Source organism: Kryptolebias marmoratus, linkage group LG6, assembly GCF_001649575.2.
Source record: "Kryptolebias marmoratus isolate JLee-2015 linkage group LG6, ASM164957v2, whole genome shotgun sequence".
In the NCBI taxonomy this organism is placed as follows: domain Eukaryota; kingdom Metazoa; phylum Chordata; class Actinopteri; order Cyprinodontiformes; family Rivulidae; genus Kryptolebias; species Kryptolebias marmoratus.
Window position 1 is genome coordinate 28833277 of NC_051435.1, and position 15365 is coordinate 28848641.

General features: G+C 38.9%; 1 protein-coding gene across 1 annotated transcript in view; it reads right to left on the reverse strand.

The window, feature by feature from the left end:
• Positions 1 to 15140, reverse strand: part of LOC108251261 (NADH dehydrogenase [ubiquinone] iron-sulfur protein 8, mitochondrial) — a 22897-nt gene extending 7757 nt beyond the window's left edge. The window contains exons 1-5 of the mRNA XM_017441494.3: positions 15036 to 15140; positions 13678 to 13733; positions 12318 to 12383; positions 11703 to 11792; positions 10854 to 10962 (exon numbers count right to left, since the gene is read on the reverse strand). Of these exons, the coding sequence (XP_017296983.1) occupies positions 10854 to 10962; positions 11703 to 11792; positions 12318 to 12383; positions 13678 to 13720 (308 nt within the window). The 5' untranslated portion in view covers positions 13721 to 13733; positions 15036 to 15140. The remainder of the gene's footprint in view (positions 1 to 10853; positions 10963 to 11702; positions 11793 to 12317; positions 12384 to 13677; positions 13734 to 15035) is intronic.
• Between the last annotated feature and the right edge of the window lie 225 nt (positions 15141 to 15365).

A 15365-nucleotide genomic window follows, 5' to 3' on the forward strand; every position in this document is an offset into this window, starting at 1 on the left:
AATCTCTGTGTTTTCACTTCAATAACTACTAATTGGTTAAAGTTACAATCATTTTGACTGCTCAGGTAAAAACTTCAAAGTGTTAACTTCACATGGAGCCTAATCTTTAGTTTGAACCACAAAAGGCTGAAGAATAGCATCTAATTTAATTTGGGTACGTCTTTTCCAGGCTGCTTGAGCTTTCTGAGGGCGAGTGGTAAGGGGTTAAAGTTAATAACTACATAAATTAACTAGAGTCAACACTTGAAAAAAATTCTCTGGGTTGAAGAGGCAGCTTCCAGGAGGTGGGGCCTAAAGGTCACAGGTTGTTGTGGCAGCAACTGAAGGACCCACTGGTGGACAACAGCAGTGATGGAGGCCTGTCAAGCTAAAGGAGAAGGCACTTCGGACTTGGCTGTTCCATAGGACTCCTGAAGCAGATGACAAATACAGGTGGGCCAGAAAGACTGATGCTTCTGTGGTGATGGATTCAAAAACTCAGGAATGGGAGGAATTGGAAAAGACAATGGAGAAGGACTTTCAGTTGGCCTTGAAGAGATTCTAGCAAACTGTTTGGTAACTCTGCCTCACGTTGTGGTAGTCCACAGGTATTCCTGCCTGACCTCATCTGTTAGTCTGTCCATCACCAGAGCAAACAAGAAGGGGCTCAGAGCTGATCCTTGATGAAGTCCAACCTCTACACTGAAGCTATCTGTCACTCTTACAGCACATCTCACCACTGTCCTGCTGTCCTCATACATGTCTTGTACAAGTCTAACATACTTCTCTGCAACTTTAGATTTCCTCATACAGCACCACAGCCCCTCCCTTGGTATCCTGTTGTATGCTTTTTCTAAATCCACAAAAACACAATGAAGTTCTTTCTGACCCTCACTTACTTCTCAATAAGCATCCTTAACCCTCGGGGTACCTTGCCTGCCCAAAATGGGACATCCTGCTTTACCACTTTTTATGATTCTCAATATCTCAGTCAGATTAAAGGTTATTTCTTTGAAACTTGGCCAGGACTATTTTTTGTCCTTTTGGTTGTAAGGTAAGTAGAACAAAAGATATGCACTTTGTGTACACTCTTTACCTTCTGTCCCATTTTGGTCCCATTGACTTCCATTATAACCACATATTTTCAATGCACAGTTATCCTAGCATTTTAAAATAGCTTACCCATGAAGACCAAACTAATCTAACCTTTTACCTTCAAAATACAAGAAAACTGGTTTTAGGTGTGCTGACCCCCCTAAAATTACCACAGGCCCCATCACTTTATTTTATCACATTTCAATGGGGACATGGTTCTATTACTTTTCAAAATGCATGGCAATAAAAATACTGAACACCACAAAAATAGTCCTGGTGTGTTGGCAATGACATAAAGAAGTAGTGTAAATGTTAGTGTGTGCGTAATTTGAGGAATTACACACACACATACAGCCTGTCCTTTCTCAAAGGAGAGGCTGATGTGTCACATAGCATGTTTATGCAGGTGCATCTTCTGTGAGACTAGTTTGCAGTGTTCTCTAGCTGGTCATTTCTCCAGGAGAAAGCCATGCGGAAAAGTCTGACTCTAGAGCAGGCTGTTGCTGCAGTCTTGAACTCTGGGGAGAGTGAGGAGGAGATTTTAGAGGAAAATATAAGCAGCAGTGAGGATTCATCTGAAAGTCAGGAGGGACTGGCAGAGGAACGGATGTCTAGCACAGAAAGATCCTTCAGCTCAGAGGAGAAGGAAGAAGACGAGGAAAAGGAGGAGGCAATGGATGATGGAAGATCTCCATGGAAATCTAAAAATGGGGAAATCATGTCGTCTTCCACTGATGAGAATGTTCTGCAATATATCTTTCCTCCTCTCTTGACTCCAGGGCCAACAACACAACGACACCTTTCAGCTAATCCTGCACTTCGCAAATCTAGAGGGGACGGGACATCGGAAGGATGGATTCAGGAAAACAAAAAACCCAGATCATACTGGATTACAACAGATACAAAGGAGCTGTGGACCATCTTGACCAGGTAACTGCAATTATACATTTATTAGTAGCCATTATTGGTATATTTCTTGTTGTTGAGACAAAAGAAATGAGAAAAATGCGGATGAATTAATTCATGCTACATGGACTTTTTCTTCTATAGCAGGTTTGTGGCACCTACTCTTGCCATCGTCAGACACGCAGGTGGCCCATGTGTCTATTCTACCACATGATAGACATATCCTGCTACAACGCCTATGTCCTGTTCACCTCTGTGGATCCTGGCTGGAACAGCAACAAGAGCTTGAGACGGTGTGTATTCCTAGAGCAGGTTGGCAGAGCTCTCATCACTCCTGCCATGGCAAAGAGGAGGCATTTGACAAGAGGACAAGTTATAGAAGGTGCACAACATGATACCGCGCGGGACCTTTGAACAGGGGTGGGGACAGCGCAATTATGTCACTGTTGGTGCGCACACCCTAGCGCAGTGAGGTAGATAAAGGTAGTGGTTTTAGGGGTGCGGGTGGGAAAAAACGTGTAAAAAATGACGTATTTACAATAAACAAGCAGAGCTGAGCCTGGCGGCCTGCCAGGCTTATAAAATGCTGGGGGGGAAACCTGCAAGATTTTATCATTATGAACAAAATATTCAGGGTGAGTAGTTTCAGAAGAATTCTTTCTTATCAAACTATGTAAAGTTTTTCATATTCCTTTAATATTTTGTCTATTACTTTCTAATATTTTAAAATAATATTCCTTCTTACATTTTCTCAGAATTATAGTTAATTTTTATAGCTTTTATATTTTTGCTCTGCTTCAAATATTTTATATTTTATAAATTGTTTCTAGGATTTTTCTTTGTCTTACATGCGTTTTTTAATCCTTTAGTAATCCATGGCTTGTCTTTGTGTTTCTGCCTGTACTTGAAAAGGACAGTTACCAGTGGCGGCTGGCCAATAGAGGGTGCAAGGGCACCGCCCCACCACTCACGTTACCTTGAATAAGATGTAAAAAAAAAAAAAAAAAAAAAAAAAAAAAATTAAATGGTAAAATAAAAATATTTNATGGTAAAGCAGGTGCTATGGAAGTGTCATCTGTCTGCCAGTCATCATCTCGAATGGAGAGATACCGGTGGATTTGTTTGAGGTTGCGCAGACTGCCATCAGGATGAGGGGCATTTTGATGAATCCAGTCTCTATGGTTAGTTGCTATATCCTTCTTTAGGATACTTACAACAATTCAGTTTGCTCATTCGACTTGGCCTTAAGCCTGGCGATGGTGGCCAACATCAAAATTGGCCTTCACATCTTGGATTTGCCACAGCTGTTGCATTACTTCAAAGGTAAAATGGGTTCCCCTGTTGAAGTTAACATGAATTGGGAGACCAAAGCAATAAAGACATGGTTCATCAACAAATAGGCAGCTGTTTGTGTCGTATTGTTTGGAGCTGGTAGACATCTATCTATTTGGTGAATGCACATGCCACAGTCATGATTTACATGTTGCCTCTGTTTGATTTGGTTAAGGGTCCCACCAAATCAATCTGGAGATCAGACTAAGGAAAGATGATTCCTCTACTTTGAAGAGGGTTTCTGCCGTTGGGGTTTGCAGACTAAACTTGGGAGCAAACCAAACATCCTTTGATGTTATTAGGGACGTCTTTACACATTCCAGATACATTTAAAGCTTGTATAAATACTAAATGGTAATGCAGTTCAAACTGTACAATATAATCAAACCTTGATACTTTGATTGCTAAGAAATGAGGTTATGCTTAGTCAACGATAAAATATATACAAAATTGGAGATTGCTAAAATGATTTGATTGTCAAAAGTAGGTTACAATAAAAATGTAAACAAACTTCGATATCACTAAAATGATTTGATTGCAATTCACCACCCTCCCGCCATGGGGGCTGACGTCACATTCGTCTGTCATAAAGTTCACCTGATTGAAAGGTTGAGCCTCGGGTGTGCCGCCTTTTATTCAAAGACAGTAATAAGTCCATTACGTGACAAAGTTACATACACAAGGTAATAAATAAGTTCATAGTTAATAATTAGTTTAAGTAAATTTATGTTAAAAAACTGTCAAAATGTTTGGGTTTGAATTGTAATTGGAGTGAGACATCTGATCTTCGTTATATTGTACGTGCAAAATACGTGACGTAGTGAGTGCTCTCACCATAGCACAAGCTTTGACATATTTTCTCCCGATAAAGTTTTGAAAAATAAGGGAGAAAAGAGATCTTATGAACGCTAAATGTGTCCTACAGGCTTGTGCCTTGGGAGACCTCTGTCTTTGTAAGTATTGGTGTGTTCCGGAAGCACTTGTGCATATGTGCATTTGTATATACATTATAATGTGGCTTTTGTTGTTTTAATTCATGTAAATACACTGGTGTGATACCTTAGTATATGTTTTGGTATATGTCTTTTTTGGACTTAAAGCCCCCCGTGGAGAAAACTCCACCAGCCGCCACTGACAGTTAGGCAGTTTTTATCATAAAGTGCTTTAAATATTTTTTGAAATATCTCAGAAGCTTTATCAATATTATTTTCTTCGTACAACACTTTCCAGTTCTGTGACTGTAAATCAGTTCTTAATGCACTTATAGAGTCTTCTGACATTCTTTTGTATATGATGTTGGGTGACCTTTTACTTTTCTACAAGCCCCTTCGAGAATCACAAATACTGGCAGATGGTCACTAATATCATTAATAAAAAGTCCACTTCTAAATGTACTTCCTATATAATTAGTAAATATATTGTCAATCAGGGCTGAACTGTGTTGTTATTCTACGTGGTTTTGTAATTAGTGGATATAAACCTAAACTGTGCATAGTATCAATAAAGTTATCTATTCTTTTAACCTTGTTTGGATTTAATATGTCCATATTAAAGTCTCCACAGATAAAAATTCCACTGTATACCTTTTTCAAAGCTACTGTGATTACTTTCAGTAATTTATTGGGTTTCTGTACGCAGATTGAACTTTCAAGTGCATTCACCACCATCCAGCTGCAGCCGCTCAGTGAGAAGATTAAGAGAATGCAGGTGGAGTTTGAACTTCCTAGATGTTTGACTACCTGACTGCAAGACCACAGTATGTACCACTCCAAAACTCTGTGTCTGACACTGTTTTTTGCAATACAGGGGCTCCACAAAGAACAGTTATGTCACCATTCATATCTACCCTGTACCCTTTAAAGTTTTTTTTTTTTTTTTTCGATCAATTATTTTTATTTTAGTTGTTTGACATCCACAAAAACATGTACAAAACAGCACAATTACAATAAGTGGAATAAGACATAGAAATGGGAAAAATTTGTATAACCCCCCCACGGCGACCCACTACCCCATTCCTGAAAATCTCAAAGTAATAACATTTATGGAAGTGGACAGTTGAGAGGATGAAATCATCATTTACAGTTACATAATAAGAGGTTTACATAGAGTTATGTTGCACTCTTTCTTTAATTAAAGAATAAGCTGCATCCCATGCTCTAATCGTTTTTCGACTGGCCGTGTGCATCCTGGCTACTGATCTCTCCATCATAACGACATCTAGAAAGGAGTTAGCCCATTGTTGCCAAGGTAATAAGTGTGGTGATCGCCATCTTAGCTGCAGTGAGGCCTGCCCACAGTATGCGCTTTTGTAGAGAGGAAAGTTCTAAAGTGGAGTTGTCATTAAGTAGGAACAAAGATGGTATTAGTCGAATATTAGCTTCCAGCAAATCGCTCAATGTGGTGGAGATTTGTCTCCAGAAAGCAGCCACACTGGGACAATCCTAATACATGCGCATAAAAGAGCCTGGAGTCTTAAGTGTACATAGGTCACAAATAGGAGATGTGATAATTTTCATAGCATGACGTTTCCTGGGTGTTAAGTACATCCTATGAATAAACTTAAAGTGTATAAGCCGATGGTCAGGGTTTTTGGATGTGTTGTGGAGATTCTCCCATATTGTATCCCAGCAGATTTCTACATCACCCATAGATGAAAGGTCTCTCCCCCATACATTTTCTACAGGAAGCCTAGCATGAGGATCCAAGATAAATTTATATAACTTAGAAACTATGCCACATGCCTGACCCCGCGAGACAAGAAGTTCTTGTAAGGGGTGGGTTGGGAGAGGCACACCCTATGCTTTCATGGCTGATCTGAGCTGTAAGTAAAAGAAGAATGTAGAATCTGGTAAATTATATGCAGTTTGTAAGTCACTAAAAGAAAGCAGGCCATCGTTGTTCATAAGGTCTGTGAGGACATTGACTCCCCTATCTCTCCACTTAGGGAAGAAGAATGGCTTGTTTCCAATGAGGATAGAAAAGTTATTAAATATAGGAGAGTGTTTTATGCCATTTTAGGTGTTTGTGTGATTCAGCACTAAATGACAGGTTCGAAGAAGAAAATAAATTATGGGTCCTAATTGTGATTTAGCTTCTTTAGGAGGTATATTAGAATACACTAAATCCTCCAGCCAGTATGATTTGGATATATTTTCTTCAATTGGTTTCCAAGAAACCGAGACCTCAGGGTTCAACCATACAAGCAAAGGTCGGAGCATAAAGGACCAAAAATACATCTTAAAATTCGGTAGACCCAAGCCCCCAAGTGTTTTATCTCGTTGAAGTGTTCTCAATTTCAGACGAGGTTTCTTCCCAGTCCAAATGAATTTAGATATGAGAGAGTGTAGCTTGTCCCAGTAACCCTTTGGCGGTGCAAGAGGAATCATTGAGGAGTAAAAGTTAACGCGCGGGAGAACATCCATTTTAATTACCGACACACAGGCTTGAAGAGAATTTGGGAGTTTGGACCAGCGTTGTAGATCTTTCTCAATAAGGTTAAATACACTCTGGAAGTTGTGTGAAGTTATATGAAATATAGAGGGAGAGATGTCAATCCCAAGATATTTAAAATGGCTCACCACTGGGATGCCAGATGGCAAGGGAGGGGTTGGTGCGACAGAATTTAGATGCAACAATGGCGACTTGCTCCAGTTAATTTTATAACCAGATAGTGAGCTGAACAGATCAAAGATGGATAGTAAATGTGTTAAAGAGGACCCTGTGTCACCGATATAGAGTAAAATATCATCTGCATACAAAGATATGCGATGCTCTGTATCATTTACTGAGATGGGCAGAACTGAGGGGTGTTGTCTAATTTTCTGGGCCAGCGGTTCGAGGGAGAGAGCAAAAAGTAATGGGGAGAGGGGGCAGCCCTGACGAGTGCCCCTTATTATAGGGAATAGAGAGGAACAGGTATTACCTGTATACACCATCGCAGATGGGTTAGCATACAGAAACTTTACCATTTGGATAAATTGTGGACCTAGTTTAAAATTATCCAAGGTGGCCCAGAAATATGGCCACTCCAGTCTGTCAATTGCTTTTTCGGCATCAAGAGACAAGACAGAGCATGGGGAATCAGTTGTGTTTGCTGCATGAATAATGTGTAGCAAGTGCCGTAGATTGTCAGATGCCAATCTACCTTTTATAAATCCGGTCTGATCATTATGTATCAGTTTACATTGCAAGTACCTTCGCATAGAGTTTGACCTCCCCATTTAAGAGGGACAAGGGTCTGTAGTTACTGTATTGTGCTGGGTCTTTATTAGGTTTGAGCAGCAATATGATTATTGGGGTATTGATACTTGGATTAAACGAACCTTTGTCAACTGTCTCATTAATCATCTCCAACAATGGTGGACCGAGTATATCCCAGAAGGCAAGGTATAACTCTGGTGGGACACCGTCCCAACCTGGGGATTTACCTTTCTTCGTAGAGGCAAGGGCTTTTTTCAACTCTTGCAATGTAATGGAGGCACTAAGTTTTCCTGAATCCTGATCAGCAAGAGTGGGGAGCTGAAGATTTTTTAAAAACTACTTCAGAGGAGTAAAGGGAAGAGTAATAAGTTTTGAATGCAGAGTCAGTCAGGGTACCGGTAGGTGATTGAATGGTCATAATGTTGGAGTATTTCTCATTTTGCTTCAGTCTTAAGGCTAGTAAATGGCTCGGTCTAGAGCCATTAAAATAATAATTCCTTCTGGTTTTATGAATTAGAAATTCAGCCTGTTGTCTTAATAATGAGTTTAACTCTGTCCTAGTTACAGATATTTTCCTTAGTAGTTCATCATTCTGTTTACCCTGTCTTTCTAATTCAAGTTGTTTAAGAGTTTCCTCTAGTTCGCCTATTTTCTTAAGACGATTTTTCTTAAGATAAGATGAGAAGGAGATTGTTGTGTTTCTAATTGATCCTTTAATCGCATCCCACCGAACCAGCATTGTTTTCTATAAAGGTTTTCAAAGTGCTACGAAAGAAATTGCAGAACTCCTCATTTCTAAGAAGTGATATATTGAATCGCCAACGTGAAGCTTTGGGAGGGGTGTTTCTAAGCGTAAGGTGCGGTGATAAAATGCTGTGATCCGATAGCGAACAGGGTAAAATTGCTACATTATGAATTGCAGAGAATAAATTTGTAGATGCTAATAGGTAATCTAACCTGGAGAAAGACTTACGTCTGGCAGAGTAAAAGGTATACTGTTTGCAGGTGGGATTAACTATGCGATATAAGTCTACCAGGCTAAAATCCTGCAGCTCTTTACATGATTGTATTTGTGTGGGAGTAGAAAGACGCCCGGATTTGTCCAGCATTAAATTGATACAGGTGTTCATGTCAGCACCGATAATAAATGAATAGTCATGTATTTGTGTCAGAACTGAGATCAATTTAGAAAAGAAACCTGGTTCATATAAAGATGAAGCATAGATCGAAATAAAGGCAAATTTGTGACCTGCGATTATAGTTTTGATGTATGAAACCCTGCCGTCCTCAATTCCATATTTCTCAAGTATGTTCAACGAAAGATTACGTTTTAGCACAATTAATGACCCTCTATTTCTAGAGCGCAATGAAGCAGATGCAGCTGTGTAGTAAAATTTATTTGCAAAGCGCTGGGTGTCTACAGATCTTAAGTGTGATTCCAGTATGAAAGCTATATCCACTGAGTGCCTACGAAGAAAGTCTAAACAGGCTGCACGCTCGATTTGCCCATTTAGTCCATTAACGTTCCAGCTTATAACATGGAACTTCGTCATGTTACAGAAAACATATTATAGTTTAGAAGATAGAGTGTAGGCAATGGGAAATAGTGCAACGCTACAAAGATGTAACATATAGACAGTGACAACCATACCAGAGATCCATACCCACCCATAAAACCCTGTCGCCAAGGCCCCAGAGCTCTCCAAAAAACGTTGGAGAGCAAAACATCCATAATATAACATTTAACATAACAAACGGCTCTTAAGGAGCATAGAATACATCTGTGGGGTGTCGAAGATGTGAGTGGTTCCGCCTCGCATCACTTTCAGTTTGGCTGGATAAAGCAAGAAAGTATGGAAACCCAGTTTCTGCAAGGCGCCGATCGCATTAGAGAAAGCCAGCCTGCGTCTGAAGGTGCGTGTGCTGTAATCCAGAGCGAACCGGACCGGAGAGCCGTCCAGTTTAACCATAGTTTTCCGAGCGGCACCCAGGATCTTGTCTCTGTCGGTGAATCTCAGCAGCTTCAGGAGAAGGGGATGTGGAATGGGCTTATGGTTGGTATCTTCCTTCGCTGGGCCCACTTGGTGTGCACGCACGATTTCCACTGAACCCAGCTCTGGGAACCATTTCAGAATGGCATCAAGGAGATCGGTGAGAGGGTTAGCCGTTTCAGTATTTTCGGGGATCCCAAGTATCCTCAAATTGTCTCTGCGCATCCTATCCTCCAAATCCGCCAAATCCGCCACCTTATCCACCAGCGTAGCACAGTGTGAAGTTAGCTTATCCACCGATGTCGAGAGGCGATTATCTAGCGCAGTCATGCGGCTTTGGGTGGTCTCCATGCGTTCCATACACTCTGAAGTGTCCGCTCGGGTGGTCAACATCTCAGTCCGAAGCTCAGCGACCTGTTCTGCCACAATAGCTTGTGTTTTGGTCGAAAGTTGAGCGACTACTTCCTCCACCAGCGCGGGAATGGCTTCTTTGATAGCATCTGCTACTGCTAGCTTAACTAGCCTAGCCAATTCTTCGTTGTCCACAGAACGAATATTAAGCTGTTCTTGAGTTTGTTTAGCAGAGTGTTTCTTAGAGGATGTAGCCATCGTTTACTATTACACCGAAAACGTTGACCTAAAGAGCAAATATATGGTAAAAAACAATGTATTTAAGGGAAAAACTGCGGAGCCGTGATGTTAAACTACTGCATACCTCTCCACGGTCACGTGACTCCTACCCTTTAAAGTTTTAATGCATACTCGACTCATTTTTTTTCTCTAAAAGTTCTTTGATGACTCTGCTGTTGTGGGCTGCATCAGGTGAGGAGGAATACAGGAGCATAACAAGAGAGTTTGCGGACTGGTGTAATCATAACCATCTGAAGCTGAACACTTCCAAGACTAAAGAGATGGTTATTGGTTTTAGCAAAAAAAGACGCTCAATTTCAGCTTGTTTTCATTCTGAGGACAGAGATGGAGTGTGTCTTCAACTATATGTACCTGGGGACGAGAATGCTAAGGAGACTAAATGCCATCATGAACAACAACAGGCACCCACTTCGTGCCCTGGAGGTGTTTTGTCAGAGCACCTTCAGTCGCTGGCTGAATGTGTCGAGGTGCAAAACTGAATGTTACCGGAAGTCTTTTCTGCTAGCTGCCATCAAGCTCTATAATAAGCAATGAATTAATGTATGCTACATGTGTATTAAATGTATGATACTAATTGTAAAATCCAAGCTTTCAGAATTTGTTACTCTTTTTTATTTTCATTTACTCTTCGAGATTTTTGTTTGGATTTCATTTTCTCAATAGTTACAGAGCTGAATGTACTTAAAGATTAGTCCTCACCTGCGCAGAGCGTGTTCTCCTCTGAAGCGTGGTGACAGTGGTCCCTTTTCAAATGGGTAGCTGATGGTTGCAGGTTCCCTGAACAGGTAGCTCATTGTCATACCCAGACCTGCCATCAAAATATTCATCTTTTAGTGATAGACAGTACCTCACTCAACCACATTGTGACAACAGCCCTGTGCAAATTTAGAAATGTTTTATTGATATTACTTACTGGTAATCTTCATTCATAACTCGTTTCATAATTTGTGTATATGTGGACCTGTGAATAAAATCTATTTTATACAAAGATTGAGTTTTATTTGGCTCATGTGGAATTACAAGGCCCAACTAGTTTCAAAGAGCTTTGAAAAAAAGTGCTTCTCAAGTGATGATTTTCATCTATGTTCTACACATTCCTGCCACCACTTTCATGTAATAAGTCAGGAAACTGACTTAAACAAATTTCAGCAATAATAGTTAATGGTAAATGTGATCTCCTGGCATTAGATGCATTTTCATCTTGCAGGGTGAGTGTAGCTTAGATTCCACAAAGTGAAGCCCGGCAAAAGACTAATGTCACTGGTCAAATTTGCAGGAAAGTTGTGATTAGTCAAAACTGCAAAACTAAGAAAAAACTTGCAGGTATTGGTTGAATTTGCTTTGGTAGTTGAGACTGCAACATCTCAACTTCCTGGAGGGACTAAGGAAAGCTCAGCTTCATGTATACTGTATTTGTGTTTCTGTGACTTCAGATGAATGCTCCCTTAAAAAATGTTACTACCAAGCAGTAAAAGCCATCGTGAAATGACTTTAGTGATGCATTAAAAGAAAAATAAGAATATAGAGTATGTGTGTAGTTTAGCTGACCTCTAAACAGTTCTGACCACATAAGTGTTTGCGCAGCTCGGTCCGTGATGGACTTCATATCTGTACGGATCTCCTGGGCGTTCACGTACTCTGTGGACAACAATATGATTATAAAACTTGGAATATGAGCATTCCTGAAGATAAACCACAAAACAAAGATGAAATTAAAAATTATTTAACAAAAAAAAACCAAATATGGCATTAATATTACTCAATTTATCCCTTGTTTCTTCCTTCAGTATAGCCCATGTTTGTGAACTCATTAAAATTTTTGGTATTTCTATATGACTTTCAATACCTTAAAATGAACACTTTTTCTCCAAAGAAGTCACAGGTCTTCTCAGTTCTGCTGCATTTTTTATTGTGTGAATGCTCATTCAGTATTCACAGTATTGTTTTCCAGTTTTTCATTACCCACAAACTTGCTTGCAGAATTTTTATTTACCCACTAAAGAGATCAGATTTTATCAGTCCAAAAATGTAATACATTTATGCATCTAGATATAATTCCAGAACTGCACTGGTACCAGGCTACTTTTCAATCTAGTTGCATCATTCAAGAGTACTTCCGTGAATAGGTACAAATCAGCAATTCATGTTTGCATTCATACTTACTAAATCCATTTCTTTCCACAGACAAACTGAAGGGCCTCACTCTATACTGGCTGGCTCCCAAAATGCCTAAGGATGGATGGATGGATGGAGAGATGGAGAGAAAGAAAGAAAGTTTAAGATAGAAATTCATTGGGTTTTTTAAATACACCTTTATTGTTTGTAAATACAGCACACATTCACAGCTTCATGTTGTACAATCTTTCAATGCAATTTAATTATGAAATAATTCACTCTGAATTATTCTTTTTGACTAAAATCAAGAACTGTAAACTCAAGTAATCTTGCTTCTGCTACCAGTCGGGTTTTGGACCCATTTATTGCTGCTCTCCTACTTGACAAATGTCAGTTCGGACCCTCTAAGTGCCCATGTCCCAAAGTCAGAATCCTCACAGTTTAAATTAATAACGATATAAATGTGTGTCAGATCCCCAACTTTTAATCCTTTAGTGAGTTTTTATGTTTTTTAATGTAGTGAGTGAGTGGGGTGTTGGGTGGCAACAGCAGCTTATTTGCATAATAGTGACGTAGCCCTAAAACCGCTCATTTTGAAATGAGCTCAAAACAGGCAGAAGTGATTAAGTGAAATCTCAATATCTGAGAATGATTTTGTGTATTAAATGTAATGAACATGTTTTGTATAGTCCACAGATTTATCCTGACTTTTTCAAAGAAGCATAATAGGTTCCCTTTTTCTTTTAGGTCTGAGAAATTTTATACTCAGGATTGTGTAAGTGTGGTTATAAGTGTAATATATTATTTGTTTCATAATCACATCAAAGCCCTCTGAATAGGATTCAAATCCAATCATGAGGTGCCTAAAGATTCCCACCCCTTGTAGCCTTATGAGTAACATATGAAAGCATTAATTTATATTTTGTGACTGCATCTTTACCTTTAAGATCAAACTACTTTTGTTTTTAGGAAAATCATCTTCCCCTACTAATTCTAAACAAAATCTTGCTGAACCAATTCTTCAAAGGGGGATCAAGGGCAGAGAAAAGTTTTATTATCATCAAAAAAATATATACACTAGGCAAGTTTAAACACAGAAGATTTTGAAATGTTGAACGGATTGTTTTTAAAGCAACACGGTTCAAAACAATAATAGCTTACTTTTAGTAATACAGATGAGTGTATTTTTTGTTTTACATTATGTTTTATTTCTATTTTTGTTTAAGTATTATTTAGCTCTGTAAAACACGTTGGGTCAGACTTGTGTTCCTGTACACATTAAAGAAATTGTAGTGCCATGTTGAAATCAGGAATAAATAGGTTGACAACTGTGATAATAGTCATAAACTTACTAATACTGCAAGTCTTCTGAACAGATTCTCGAAAAAAAAGTGAGATAAAATCTTACCAGGCCTTGACACAGAGGAAACAAAACGAAAAGTTGCAGCCATCAGGAGTTTAAAGCTGAAACCAAAGAAAAAATACAATCATTAAAGTATTTTTTTCCCCAGGTAAGAAGTTTCAGACTGGAGGTGAGTGATAATGCAGAATTTGGCATCAACCCAATACTACGTATATGCAAAGCCAATATACCAATCGGATACAAATACATTTAAATAACGAAAAGGTAGATTCATTATCAAACTGAGAATTCTGAATGAATATTCATAATCTTTAAGTGTGTTTGTGTTTTGTTTTGTTTTTTCCTTTGAATTATTAACTAGTTAGAACCCAGCACAGAATGTCAACAAGTTTACTGGTAAGTTGAAAATGCTTTATCATAATAAAGGTTTTTGTTCCGATATTATGGAACAGTTACAGAGTTTTCGCCCTTACATCACCCTGTCCAGATTGTTATCTTAAAAAAACAACGAGCCCAACTCAAGAACAAATTAAAATATTTTCCCCCAGGTAGTATGTTCAGTAACTTTTTTTTTTTAACTTCACCCTTCGTAAAGGAGAGAAACTCAAACTAAAGTATCAATCTTATTGTACTGTTATCAATATTTAGATAGATCCGCCCACCTATGTTTGGCTACGTCCAAACTGCAGGCAAATGTGGCCCAAATTTGAGGTTTTTTTAGACAAAACTGAAGTACTACAGAAAATCTAGTCCAGGTTTGAAGAGTCTAGGTGTTGTAGTTTTGGAGCTGGACCAGTTCTAGTGTGATTCAGATACCAAAAAAGTGCTAAAATCGACCTCTATTGAAGTTTCACAAATCACACACTCGGATTCTGCAATCCGGTTCAGCTTCGTATTTTTTGACCCATTCGTGACTTAGAAGTGACGGTTTTTATGACAGTACATTTTTTTCTGAATGAATGTTCAAAATGTTCTCACTGAAGTCTTTGGACGGTCATTATGATGTGAACGACCATAAAAATCCGGTGTGAGCAGAAAAAGCGAGCCTGAGAAGAGACCCTTGGTTTAGACCTTTGAGGATGCGCCCGAACAGAAGCAGTCAACAAATGTCGTGTTTAACATGAAAACAATTTTGCAACGTTTATCCCAAACCACAGTGACCATTAAAGTTCACTATTACACTTATTTACACTCACACTGTGTACCAATAAACATTTGTTAACTAGATAAACATCGGTTGTTAAGATAACTATGAAATGACGGCTTTAGTGCACCTACTGTCAAGGACGTTCGAACAGAGGTCACTTCGGATAAACTCAGTAAACGCATCTCTGCACCGTTAAATAATAGCTTAAACTATACTTTAATGGTGCACAAAATATGACAACGCATTTACTACTTACCTTAAAGAACCCGAATTTACCGAAAAGTGTCAACGAGGTACAAAATGGGAAAGAAGGCGACAGACACCGGAAATGACCCAATTTATTAAGTTCCGGTTGCTAAAGTAGCTCCCTACCGCCTCCTGCTGGACAGGAGGATATAGAGGTAGGAATTACATACATTAATAATAATGTAGTAAATATTTGTCCATAAAGAACAAAACTTAAGTGATCAAACTATAATTCAAATAATCACTTGGTGCATATTAGTTGGTGGTTTTACACAGTACAAAAAAGGTCCAAAAACGTCCAAAAAAATTGCAATTCCGTTTTTTATTTATTCTAAGTTTT